The sequence below is a fragment of the Syngnathus scovelli genome, chromosome 4 (assembly GCF_024217435.2).
Source record: "Syngnathus scovelli strain Florida chromosome 4, RoL_Ssco_1.2, whole genome shotgun sequence".
Classification (NCBI taxonomy): Eukaryota; Metazoa; Chordata; class Actinopteri; order Syngnathiformes; family Syngnathidae; genus Syngnathus; species Syngnathus scovelli.
The window spans coordinates 16,867,336-16,878,599 of NC_090850.1; the positions used below are offsets into that span (position 1 = coordinate 16,867,336).

Below are 11,264 nucleotides of genomic sequence, written 5' to 3' on the forward strand. Positions count from 1 at the left end.
CACTTGTAAATATGTTTTCACATGACGTAAACTAGTTTGCCCCTACTTCGAAAACAAGACGTTCATCCGTCAATTTAGCAATTAAAAATGTTCAACAAAAAGCCCAGGAGAAATTTTCGACAGAGAAAGGGAGACTCGAGCGATGAAGAGGAAAGTCAGGGGAACATTGCGGATGGAGCCGGGTCAGAGAAGGCCGTAGCGGTTGTGGCAATTAAGCCGTCCAGAGTTGGTCACTCCCGTGGAATATCATGCAGCTCGAAGCGAGAGCCGAATTCATCAAAGGTGGATGAGGGTGATGGAGAGGACGTGGAGATATCCACGCTGACGGCAGACAATAAAGAAAACGACAACGACGTAAATGATGGCATCAAGAAGAAAACAAGCACCGTCCTCAGTTTCTCTGACGACAAAGAACGTAAATATGTCTAAATGGGGAGAACGCCACAGTGACAAGTTAGCTAACATTAGAGCAGTTATCTTTTTTAAAAAATCTTTCAATGTTCGTAGTCACTGAATATTACACCTCATTTTTGTTTTCAGCGCTGGAACCTGAGTTTAAACTAAAGAAGTCTGCTGATAAAGCCGTTTTGTTTCAAGTAAGGAAAAAGGAAGTTCCACCTGTCAGGATCAACCCCGAAGTTGGTAGGTAACGGTTCAATTTAAACTTAGTCATGGCTTGCACCATTAAAAGTCGATGCTAATGTGATGAAAATAGACTTTAATTCGACTAGAGCAGATGATGGTTTTTTTTTGTCAGCACAGTGATATTCACAGGACAAAGGAGTACTTTGTAGAAATCTATTGTCAGTGACAATGGACACATGAGGATTTATCACTGCACGCTTATGTCATGTTGTTACTGTACAGAATCAATGCTTTTGACGTATCAAAGATGTTGTGTAAAGTAATTAAGACATTCCTCACTTTTTTTTTTTTTAAGAACCAGAAGGGATCGTCACATCTGCTTCTGTCAGGCAAGATAATGAAAGCCAAGCATCACCATATAGTTCTCACCAAAGTGATGACAATGATGAAGAAGTGGTGAATGATGAGGTGGATGATGATCATGATGATGATCATGATGATGATGGAGCTGCCAGTTCCTCTTCATCGACCTCAAAATGCAGCTACTCGGCTGTTAAACCATGTAAGTTGTTTTCGTATTCTAGATTACCTGTCATACTGTGGTGCTGCAATACTTAGACTAAATGTGCAATGTTTATTTTGTGTACAGTTGTGATCCCCAGTGCAAGGGCCATCGAAGCAGCTAAGAGGCAAAGGAGGGACACAAGAGCCCAGAAAGAGTTCATCCCTCTTGACAAAAATGGCCGAAACTCCTCCGCTAGCACCCCAGAGCGCTACCATAAAGAGGAAATGGAGGAGGAGGAGGATGAAGACAGGGTCGATGATGATGATGATGAACCTGATGATCATGAGAAAAGAATTGAGTTTGCGCCGCGATTCAAAACCGTCAAGGAGAGGATCGCGGAGAAACTTGGTATGGAAGAAATAAAAGTACATAAGTACGTGTTTTCGGTTACATGTTTGAAAGTGTCTTTCAGAACGCCCACGTTTTTGTCCCGACGCACCTAATGAAAATCACTGCTAGATAGAGGGATCAAATTATTTGCTGTGTAGATGGTTTTACGTTAGGAGACTATTGTGCTTCAAGTAATTTTGTTTTGTGTATCAGAGGGAAGTGTTGGCAGTCTGTCAGGGAGTGACGAAGAGGAACAAGAGCTTTGGGAGGAGACCCAAATTGGGAAGGGAGTCAAGAGACAGCCTGGCGGACAGGTAAGAAGATTAGTGGAACGGTTATTGGGATATAAATTCCATTCCAATTGTTTTTTTCCAGTGAAGTTGACTTCATAGTTTGATTCCCTTGCTTCGTTTCACACTCAGAGCCCAACAGGCAGTGAGTCCAGCAACTACAGCTGCAGTAGCTTCAACTACGATGAACATCCGAGACAAAAGAAGAAATCAGCAGGTCTCAAGATCCCAAAGATACTCCCCTCCGTCACTGTCTCAATGGTTAAGAGGAGGATAGCTGGAACGTAGGTTTGCAGTTAGTCTTTTAATTCCAACTTTGCCAAGTGGTTGAAGTCCTTCAGGTGATTGGGTTTGTTTGCAGACTGGACTCCCTGAAGGAGGTGCACAGTGCGCGGCGAGCCCAGCTGAGTCGGATGGAGGGAGATGCAGAGAGTGCTAAAACCTCTGTGGAATCTCTGGAGGAAAGCTCCTCAGAAAAACAACTCAAGTTTTACCGAGATATGACCCTCTTTTCCCATAATTTGGTGGAGTGTCTGCGTGAGAAGGTAAGACGCCATTTGATTTGCTCACCCAAAGCACATGATGGCCGTCGGATTTATAGATACTAAGGAGATGTATTTAAAATGTCATATTTCAGTTGGTTTTCTTACTCAAGGCTCTTTTTGAGTGCAGATTGTTGAAATCAACTCATTGGAACTAGAGCTGCACACGCTACTGTCGAGCCAGATGGAGGCGCTGTGCGCCAAGAGACGACAGAAGATCCAGGAGCATGCCCAGCACCTACAGCAGCTCAGCTGTGAGTTGGCTACATCAATCCATCCCTCTCAATTGATTTCTAATTATTGGCCTGCTAATGAGCCATAATGAAAATATCACTTGGCATAATCCACTTTTCGCTACTTTCTATTTCATCTCAGCCACAGAAAACTCCACCAATGGAGCTGATACTCAGAGGTGAGTTAGATTCAATTCTGAATACAAATCACTTAAATTATACAGTATATTGTTTACAAAGATTTTGCCATAATGCGGGGCTAAACACTTACCAGCCACATCTTCTGACGTCTCACACGGCTCTGTGCTGTGCTTCTCATAATGCAGAGTGGAAGGCACCTGTGATAAACCTGTGGAAGACGGCGAAATGCCTGAAGATACACTGCTTTTGTGTGAAGAGGAAGAATATCTGGAAAAGGAGATGGGTAAGGAGAAAAAAAAAAAGTTTACTTTGTATGCGCTTGAAATGCTGACACAAACATTTCTCTATCTGCTCTCATTCTAGCTGCCATCCTGCTGAAGTCCCAGGAAATCTTTTCTGACGTTCACGACGACTTTCATGATGTTAAAAAGATTTTATCTCGCTTTGAAGAATGGAGAAGCTTCTACTCGGACTCTTACCACAGTGCCTACATCTCTCTGTGTCTGCCCAAGTTGCTTAACCCCATCATAAGGCATCAGCTGCTTGGATGGAACCCTCTAAAGGTGCTTATATGCTCTGAACACTTCATGACACAAGCAGTTGATTTGAGATGATTTAGTGTGTTTGTGTGTCAGGATACCAGCACAGACTTTGAAAAGCTCCCGTGGTTCACCGCAGTGGAGACCTTTTGTCATGGCCACGGTCATGAAGAGTTAGAGCACTTAGATAGAGAGATGCTTTCTAATGTCATCGAAAGGACAGTCCTACCCAAAATAACAGGTAGCACACATTGCCCAACCCACCCATTGTTGCATAAATAACAAAACCAAACTGCATCCTCTTCTGTGTTCAGCCTTTGTAGACCTGGTTTGGGACCCCATGTCCCTCCGTCAGTCAACCCATCTCACTGAGCTGTGTCACCGGCTGAAGGAGGACTATTCAATTTTTGAAGGAGAGAAGAGCAAGCCAGTCACAGTAAGCTTGTTTTAAAACATACACAAAATTTGAGATATTCAGTTTGTGGGACAAACTCTAGGATGAACCTAAATGTGCATTCAACAGTCCTGAAATTACACCAAAATGCTGAATTGAACTGCATTAATGTGCGTTCATGTCCACAGGCGCTCACCAAGGCTGTGATTGACCGACTGAGGGTCTGTGTGGATGAAGATGTCTTTATCCCATTGTACCCCAAAAAGTCAGTTTCTTTCCGTTACTTTTTTTTATTTTTGTTTTGATTGTAACATATTTTTAAAATGTTCTTTGCTGGTTTATTAGGCTTCTAGAAGATAGGTTATCTCCTCACAGTCACTTTAGGAACCAACAGTTCTGGACGGCTATCAAGGTAAGAGAGTGCTACTTTAGCATAGCACTGGCATCAGGCCGAAATGCCAAGTCACAATTTGGTAAAATAAAAATACATAAATCTTTACTGTTGGTCAGTCCACAAATGTGTTTTCTTTTTTCCACACATTCCCTAAAGTGCTGGAAATGGCTAACTTTTTTTTCCACATCATTTTGGCAATATGAAGATTCTGCCTGACACCAGTGAATGTTTTCCCATATTTTTTTTCATGACCTTGTTAACACATGCATTTGTTTTGTTATGCTTGTGCTAGCTACTAGGAAACATGGGGAAATGGAACCAACTGCTGCCTGATTCAGTGCTGAAGGAGCTGATGTTAGACAAACTGCTGTGCCGGTACCTGATGATCACCCTTGGCAGCCAGATGCTGTCCAACACTGACCTTCATGCATGTAAAAGGGTAAATACTGTTGCTTTCTAAAAAGGAAGAGCACACATTTTCTACATTTTCTGTTTTAAACTTGTACTATCCTGTCTCTGTTCAGATTGCAGACAGCCTGCCAACTAGTTGGTTTGGAGGAGAAAATGAATGTTTGCCTCAGCTACAGTCTTTCAAAGATCACCTCATTCAGAAGGCTCACAACATTTGTAAACAACAACCTCCCAAAGCACCAGACACAAGGTAGTGAAAGTTTGACAACCACGCTTATTATTCTGGATTTATGTAATCCATACTTGTTCCCTGTCTTCAGGCTTGCAGTGGTTGAAGTGCTGCAAATTCTGAGCCGAATTCGATGCCACAACGCCATCATGAGCATAGCTGAAAAATACCACTATGAGGATGTTATCTACTCTCATCAGCTGCTCAATCAAGAAATGGAATGAACCACAATCAGATAAAAGCATATCTTTTCAAAAAATGATAAAAAAAAAAAAAAGAAATTCAAGGCTTTTCACTGCCAAGAGAATGTGTGTTCATGCGTTTTTTGTAAGCAATACAGTTTCTATACTGGAAAGACTATTTTTCTAAATAAAATTGCATTTTATTCACCAAGATGCTTTTAGTGTGTATTTCTTAAAACGGTATCTTCAATTAAATGGAGCTAAATGTTTGTTGGGAACAACTACTGGTGGATTTCTTCCAAAAGGCATTAGCATTATGAAAGCCATAAGACATCTGTTTGAAGAGCTGACTTTATTCAAGAGGCCCAAAACAGCAAAATTCATCACAAAAAAAGGCAAATCCGCACACCTCACTCACACTTGGATGCAAAACAAGCCTGGAGTAAGATCAACATGCTAGTTGAGCTCATTCCAGACCGCAAAAGCAATTTATGCAGAGTATTATTGGAATATTTCATTTTGGGCACAATCTTAATGCTCAATCTAACAAGTACATATTTGGACAAGATGACTATGGTGGAATTCCAAGCATTATCCACAAATACAAGTTGAAGATGCCTTTAACACAAGTAAGCAAATAAACACAAAGCTGCTATGCTCTACAGCACAAATTAAACTGCCTTAGTGCTGCAAAAGCTGTTGTGCATTGCAAAAAAAATTTGATTGTATGAGAACAAAATCTGGATTGTATCTTTGTACTCAAGATGGTAGTACTTGATGGTGCTAAATGACTTTGCAGGCAGTGAGTTATGAGTAATGCTGCATTCTGCAGGACAAAAAAAGGTGCATAAAGAATGATTACAAAAGTGTTGTTGGAACGTAATCTGTCAATGTTGAATGAGCTTTTCTAGATTGGAAACATCAAGTTGTTATTCTGCAGCTGCTTCCAAATGCTTCAAGTAAATCCTGGAGCACATAATTGTACAGGAGCCTTACTAGATGACAGAGAACTGGATGCCATGTTTGTCGAGACGCTTGATCAGGGTGGTTTTCGCAAACACAGCTCCTGGAGTATACACTCCTCCACTATATAGGGGGGGGGGGGAACAAAAGTGGGTTTTATAAAAATTTAAAGCTATCAACATGAAGTAACTGTATTGCAGCACACTGTTTGTGCCGATATTGTTTTGATACCATTTAACTAGTATGGTATATATATATATGGGGTGTTCACTAGTAAACTTGTAAGTCTGCATTTTTTAGGGTTTGATGACTCACCTCTTGGGCAAGGCTTTAGGTTCGTTGAGGATTGTCAGAGCTGCCTGCACTAAAGCAATGGGCGTGGCCACGTAGCCACATTCTAAAAAGGGAGAAACGATGTTAATGGGTCTAAAAGGTAAACAGCTGAGAGCTTCATAAATTGTTTAAAAAAACAACAACTCTTAATTGAAGAGTTCAAAGAATTGCTATCATTTACCTGGTCCTTGAACCAGCGTGCAAATCTTGCCATTAGGTTTTCCCTGGGTGGGGTCCAGCCCTTCTGTGTAACCTTCTCCATAGAAAGCAAAGCGAAACGAGGATGATTCCATCTGAAATGCATACACAGTTGATCGGTTAGTTAGGTGATACTCAGTGTGGTACATGGGCTCTCTCTAAAGGTTCGTAAAATAATCACTGCCTGAGAAAAGATCAGTTCTATTTAACTTTTTAAATCAATACATTCATGCTAAACATCTAGTATTTGTTTAAAGATTATACAAGAAACTTAAGAGTTCCAGAAGTCTTTATCTCGTTTTTTTTCAATGTACACATTCACCTGCTTCCGAGTTGGTCCAGCCTTGGAAAAGAGTCCGAAGGAAAAGAACTCTGGATGCTGTGATGAAACAGCGAAGACTTAAGCATACAAATCCATATATTCAGTAAGAGATTTGCACATTTGTCACCTTACCTTGACGAGGAGGTTCCGTCCAAAAGTGAACTTGACCAACAACCAGAACATCATGCCAGCAAACATCAATTTGATGACACTGCCAATGCCACCAATGCCTGCATAGGCTCCATACTGGACCTGGAGAAGGGAAAATATTCAATATATAGCTTTTTTGTTAGCTTTTTCTCTGTTCTGGCTGATCTGTCTATTTTTAGTTAAGTCTTTTTACACTTGTATGACAGGTAAAAATATAAAAAATGTCATTTGTGCTGACTAAAGCAAATCCCCATTGTCTCCAATAGGAAGGGATTACATTTTGTTCAACTTTTATAATTTTCTTTTTACAAACTAACCGGAGTCTCCTGATATTCCTCCACCAGGAACCGCTGCGTTCGCTTGACGACTGACGGATCAGAACCCATGAAGGGCACCGTGTACTGCTGGATCTCATTACTGAAGAACAATGCACCCCTATGAAAGACACGGGTAGAAAGGTACACTCCAGTGAGCCCAGTTATGCATTCCAGACTCATCAGCAATAGGTGAAAAGCTGTGGATGTTAAAAAAAAACAAATAAATAAAAAGTTGCATTCCTCAGACAAATCACACTTTATTTTTTTGCCATTTGCAGCTGGGTCCGGTCCTGCCCAGCCCTTAGAAACATACAATACCTGCGCTGCAGCTTGGTGCCCAAAGAAGGCAACGGTTTGTAGTTAAACTTCCGGCGAAGACTCTGAAGCTTGTCGCTGTCTGCAAAGCCGTAGATGGCAGACTGCCACGTGCCATCGTGGATGACTCCTCCCTGTCAAGAGTAGACAAACATATTCAACAGTCACGTGGAACAACTCGTTGGCATAGAATTGTATCAAATGTTTCCACATACTTCAGGGCCAGTGTTGACAGTCAGGAAGCTCTCCAATGCAGTTAGAGTACCTGAGAACATTGTGGCAAAATAGTTTATCTACAGGGGGCGGGCTATTGTGCTAACAGTCGTTGGCAATCATGCAAGAATGTCTCTGTACCCTTGAACTGCTCCCGAGTGTACAGGACCCCCATGTCAGCAGGGATGGAGTCAAATCCACAGCTTCCGACGATGTACACGCCCTTTTCGGCTGCCATGTTATGATAGTTCAGCTGCATGCCTTCGAGAAACTGCACACAAACGTGTGGAATAGAGCAAAATCAGGCGTATCCTGCATAAGCAAAATAAACGGACAAAAAAAAAAATCCCAACGAGCATCATGGATACAATGTGATCAAATACGTTGCTTCAATGTGATATTTTAGAACAAAGTCTCTCAACAAGATCAGATCACATGAAATGGTTCAAGAGCGCTTACATTCCTTTGCAGAAACTGATGACCTTTTAAAAGATAACTAATGGTCTTGTGATTTGCAATATTACATTTGATTTGAAAACACATTTCACAATTTGAAATGTTGATTTGTTCAAAGAAGGGAGTTTTTGCTGCAAATAGTATACTTGATTCAGAAGTCGAAACTGGGCACAACTTTGTGATCTCGCATGAATACCTGAGGTTCTCCAGAAATGTCAAGGTGGTGTGCTCCATTCTCCACACAAGCCTTAACCACTGGCTCACCAAAGAACCTGTACTATTAAGACAAAAACAAATCCAATCATCCCCATATTAGATAGCCCTTAACTGAACTGTTTGAAACAAGAATCAAATGGGTTACCAGATGCAAAGCGGCATTGCTGGACAGAAGGCGTGTTTGTGCACCGCCAGACTGTGGCCTTCATTGTGTACATGAATGCTGTAGTGTGTGAGATGGCCAGAAGAGGAGAGAGCAGGGGGATATGATGGAAATGTTGCCTACAAAGGTGTGTGTCACCAGACAAATCTAGCACTTGCTGGAAAAAAAAAAAATACATGTGGTATACTTACAGGCCCCACACAGTTGAGAACAATGACGGCCTGCTTGCACATGGCCGTAAGAGAGTCGGGTTCTTCCACATCTGCAACAATGATGTCCACTTGGGTCCTCAGCTCGGGGTTTTCTGCAACACGAGAGGCGCTTCAGTGGATTCATCCTTTGTTCACAACTTTCAGAAGAACAGGCGAAGACATTCTCCCATATTCAAAGGGGAAGATTCACAAGAGGACATTCGAATTTGTCCCTTTAAGGTGCTTCTTTAATTAGTTTGAATATCAAACAAGTGCACCTACAGAAGATATAGTTACAGATTCAATAAGAGTATAATTGTATCCCCAAAAATAAAATCTGACATCTTGGCAAATTGGGCCAGTTTTTACCCGTGCAGTGTGGTTCAAACCTTAAGGCAGTAAACATATTTGCTAGCTTTAAAAAAAAAAAAAAAAAAAAAAAACAGCAAGTACAGCTAATGATTAGAAAGTGCATTTGGCCAATTACTTTTTTGAGAAGGTGGGGGAAAAAAATTCTTGCAAAATTGCCAAGTGGTAAGAAGAATTTCAGTTACAAAACAAAATGGTGTGTGTGTGTGTGTGTGTGTGTTCCAAAGTGGGCTTGATCAGTGAGATGATATGTTCCATCAGCTGTTGTGCACTCCCAAAAGACAAAGACAAAGAGAGGGGTGGATGAAAGTCAAATCATACCAATTTAATCCTCTGGTAACTGCCATGAACACAGAAATGTTCCGAGGTTCTAATTTGGTTTTAGGCTTTACTTTCCATTTTTAGATTGTTGCATGGAGACCATTGTCAACCTGGAAAATCAACTTGGCTGCATTTTGCACTGCATTCCAGATGATGCAGGTAATGAATGCTAGCGCTACGGATGTTCCAAAATTAAAAATGTTTGCAATCTGACGTCGATTTGTGGACAATAAGATTGATTTGTGGAGTAAGTTTGGTTGTACTTTGGAATTCAGCAGAGTCACTATTTTTGTTATCAGTCTTGGATAAAGGTGAACTCAGATAAGTCTAACAATGCAAATTTAATATTTCAAAGCTGAATTTGGTACGGCAAAAAGTCAATTCTCAACAGCTTCACGTCTTAAAGCAAATCGGCAGTGAGGGAAAAAAGAAATAAAGCCCGATACAAACCGAGGACAGAGGCCGCCTGCTCCAGAACTTGCTCCAACTTCTGCCTGCTCCTACCAGCCACAGCCCACTTGAGGTTCCCTTTTGGACCCTCGGACGCCGTCCGGGCAACCTCTTCCACCACAAACTGTCCCGTGAACCCGGAGGCTCCAAAAATCACCAGATGGTAAGGTCTGTTGGAGGATGTCTGAACACTCGCCATGATGACAGCGGGCAAATAGAGTGAGAGCACGGCGACCAGTGACACACACCTGACAGTGCTTATCTACCCGGAAGAAGCGAGAGAATCTGACGTATGATACTGCAAGCCTTAATATCGAAGAAACTGGTGTCGTGATAGAGATACCGATATGTCACAATTGCGCGTCAGTTCTAAACGAATATTTGTGACCCGGTAGTTATCTGGCAACGTTTGAAGTGGAAGTCATATTCATATTTATCATATTTTAACAGGTTTATTCACATTTTTTATTTATTAATTTATTGCTCATCAAATATAAGAAGTAGCTTTTTTTTAATTTCAGTAAATGTATTCACTGCAATTCCACATTTTAATGGGGTACATATATTGCTTCAAGGTCTAAGCATAAATGATACTGAGTCAGCTAAATGAACAATAATTTCATGGCACTTTTTTTAAAATAAGTCAAGTCAAGTCAAGTCAAGTTTATTTGTATAGCCCTAAATCACAAACAGTCTCAAAAAATAAAATAACTTATCTGGGGGCAACTGAATGTGGTTTAAGTTGTGAGTAGCGAGTATGAGTGACTCCTTTTAGAAAAGACTCTAGGCGTGCACACTAGTCAAAGGGAAACTCCAGTGTTGAGCTGGTGTCGAAGTGATAGTGATAATATCAAGGATATCAACATTAAAATCGTATCGATATATCTAGAATCCACAAGGGCGGAGCTTGGGGGTAGAGGAAAGAAATAACTTCAGGAAGGCTTCTATATTCGCTTCTGAGAGAGCGTAACATGCACAATATCAAAAGTGCAAATCACCAAATATGCCAAATGGCAAATGGAGCAACATAATAAACATGCAACAGCGCATGAAAACTAGTCATCCTTATAGACATGAGTGCATTCGCTAAATCGACTGCGTCATTGTGCCACATTAAACATGGCGACGTCGTTCACGCACACTACCGTTCTCACAACAAATTCCAAAATACTTAGAGGAAAAGCATAAACACACAATTTCATGGAAAACATACGATTACAACTAATTAACATTTGTCTCAAGAGAATGGCGTTTTTGTTAATACCGTTGAATGTGGATATTTTCCAGAAATTTCCCTCGGCGTGCCCGGACCAATATTGCTGACGTAGTTAATATGCGACTACCAACGCGAGCGGTATTACTCGCTCATAACAAACGTGGGGTCATAATGTACGGAGCCAATGTCACAGAGTTTAAGAGCAAACGGGCTTCATTGAGACGATGTTGAAGGCC

At 41.2% G+C, this 11,264-nt stretch overlaps 2 protein-coding genes across 3 annotated transcripts; one reads left to right on the forward strand and one right to left on the reverse strand.

Annotated features, from left to right (window-relative positions):
• The first annotated feature begins 1 nt into the window (after position 1).
• On the forward strand, positions 2–5,046 carry gcfc2 (GC-rich sequence DNA-binding factor 2). Its single transcript, XM_049718735.1, has 18 exons — positions 2–415; positions 541–642; positions 941–1,147; positions 1,235–1,498; positions 1,694–1,794; positions 1,903–2,054; positions 2,132–2,315; positions 2,443–2,566; positions 2,688–2,724; positions 2,872–2,969; positions 3,050–3,249; positions 3,322–3,466; positions 3,540–3,661; positions 3,808–3,884; positions 3,965–4,031; positions 4,306–4,452; positions 4,538–4,674; positions 4,745–5,046. The coding sequence occupies exons 1-18, from the start codon at positions 88–90 to the stop codon at positions 4,875–4,877; spliced, it is 2,625 nt and encodes an 874-aa protein (XP_049574692.1). The 5' UTR covers positions 2–87; the 3' UTR covers positions 4,878–5,046.
• Positions 5,047–5,168: 122 nt separating this feature from the next.
• LOC125967549 (saccharopine dehydrogenase-like oxidoreductase) lies at positions 5,169–10,097 on the reverse strand. 2 transcript variants are annotated; one of them, XM_049718737.2, is made up of 13 exons: positions 9,813–10,097; positions 8,673–8,785; positions 8,299–8,379; positions 7,788–7,917; positions 7,649–7,698; positions 7,437–7,567; positions 7,119–7,236; positions 6,784–6,903; positions 6,652–6,708; positions 6,313–6,424; positions 6,114–6,195; positions 5,832–5,921; positions 5,169–5,661 (listed from the first exon to the last, which is right to left on the reverse strand). In XM_049718737.2, coding segments are annotated over exons 1-13 (1,284 nt in total). In that variant the 5' UTR covers positions 10,012–10,097; the 3' UTR covers positions 5,169–5,660. The 2 variants fall into 2 exon arrangements, with proteins under 2 accessions (XP_049574694.1, XP_049574693.1); XM_049718736.2 differs by having other exon boundaries at positions 5,169–5,921.
• Between the last annotated feature and the right edge of the window lie 1,167 nt (positions 10,098–11,264).

Coding starts and splice junctions, on each gene's coding strand:
- LOC125967549 (XM_049718737.2), bottom strand. CDS start 10,011: ATGGCGAGTGTTCAGACATCCTCCAACAGACCTTACCATCTGGTGATT. Junction 7,699..7,787: donor CACTCGGGAGCAGTTCAAGG/GTACAGAGACAT, acceptor CAATGTTCTCAG/GTACTCTAACTGCATTGGAG. Junction 6,709..6,783: donor GACGGAACCTCCTCGTCAAG/GTAAGGTGACAA, acceptor GTTTCATCACAG/CATCCAGAGTTCTTTTCCTT.
- gcfc2 (XM_049718735.1), top strand. CDS start 88: ATGTTCAACAAAAAGCCCAGGAGAAATTTTCGACAGAGAAAGGGAGAC. Junction 3,885..3,964: donor ATCCCATTGTACCCCAAAAA/GTCAGTTTCTTT, acceptor CTGGTTTATTAG/GCTTCTAGAAGATAGGTTAT. Junction 4,453..4,537: donor ACCTTCATGCATGTAAAAGG/GTAAATACTGTT, acceptor GTCTCTGTTCAG/ATTGCAGACAGCCTGCCAAC.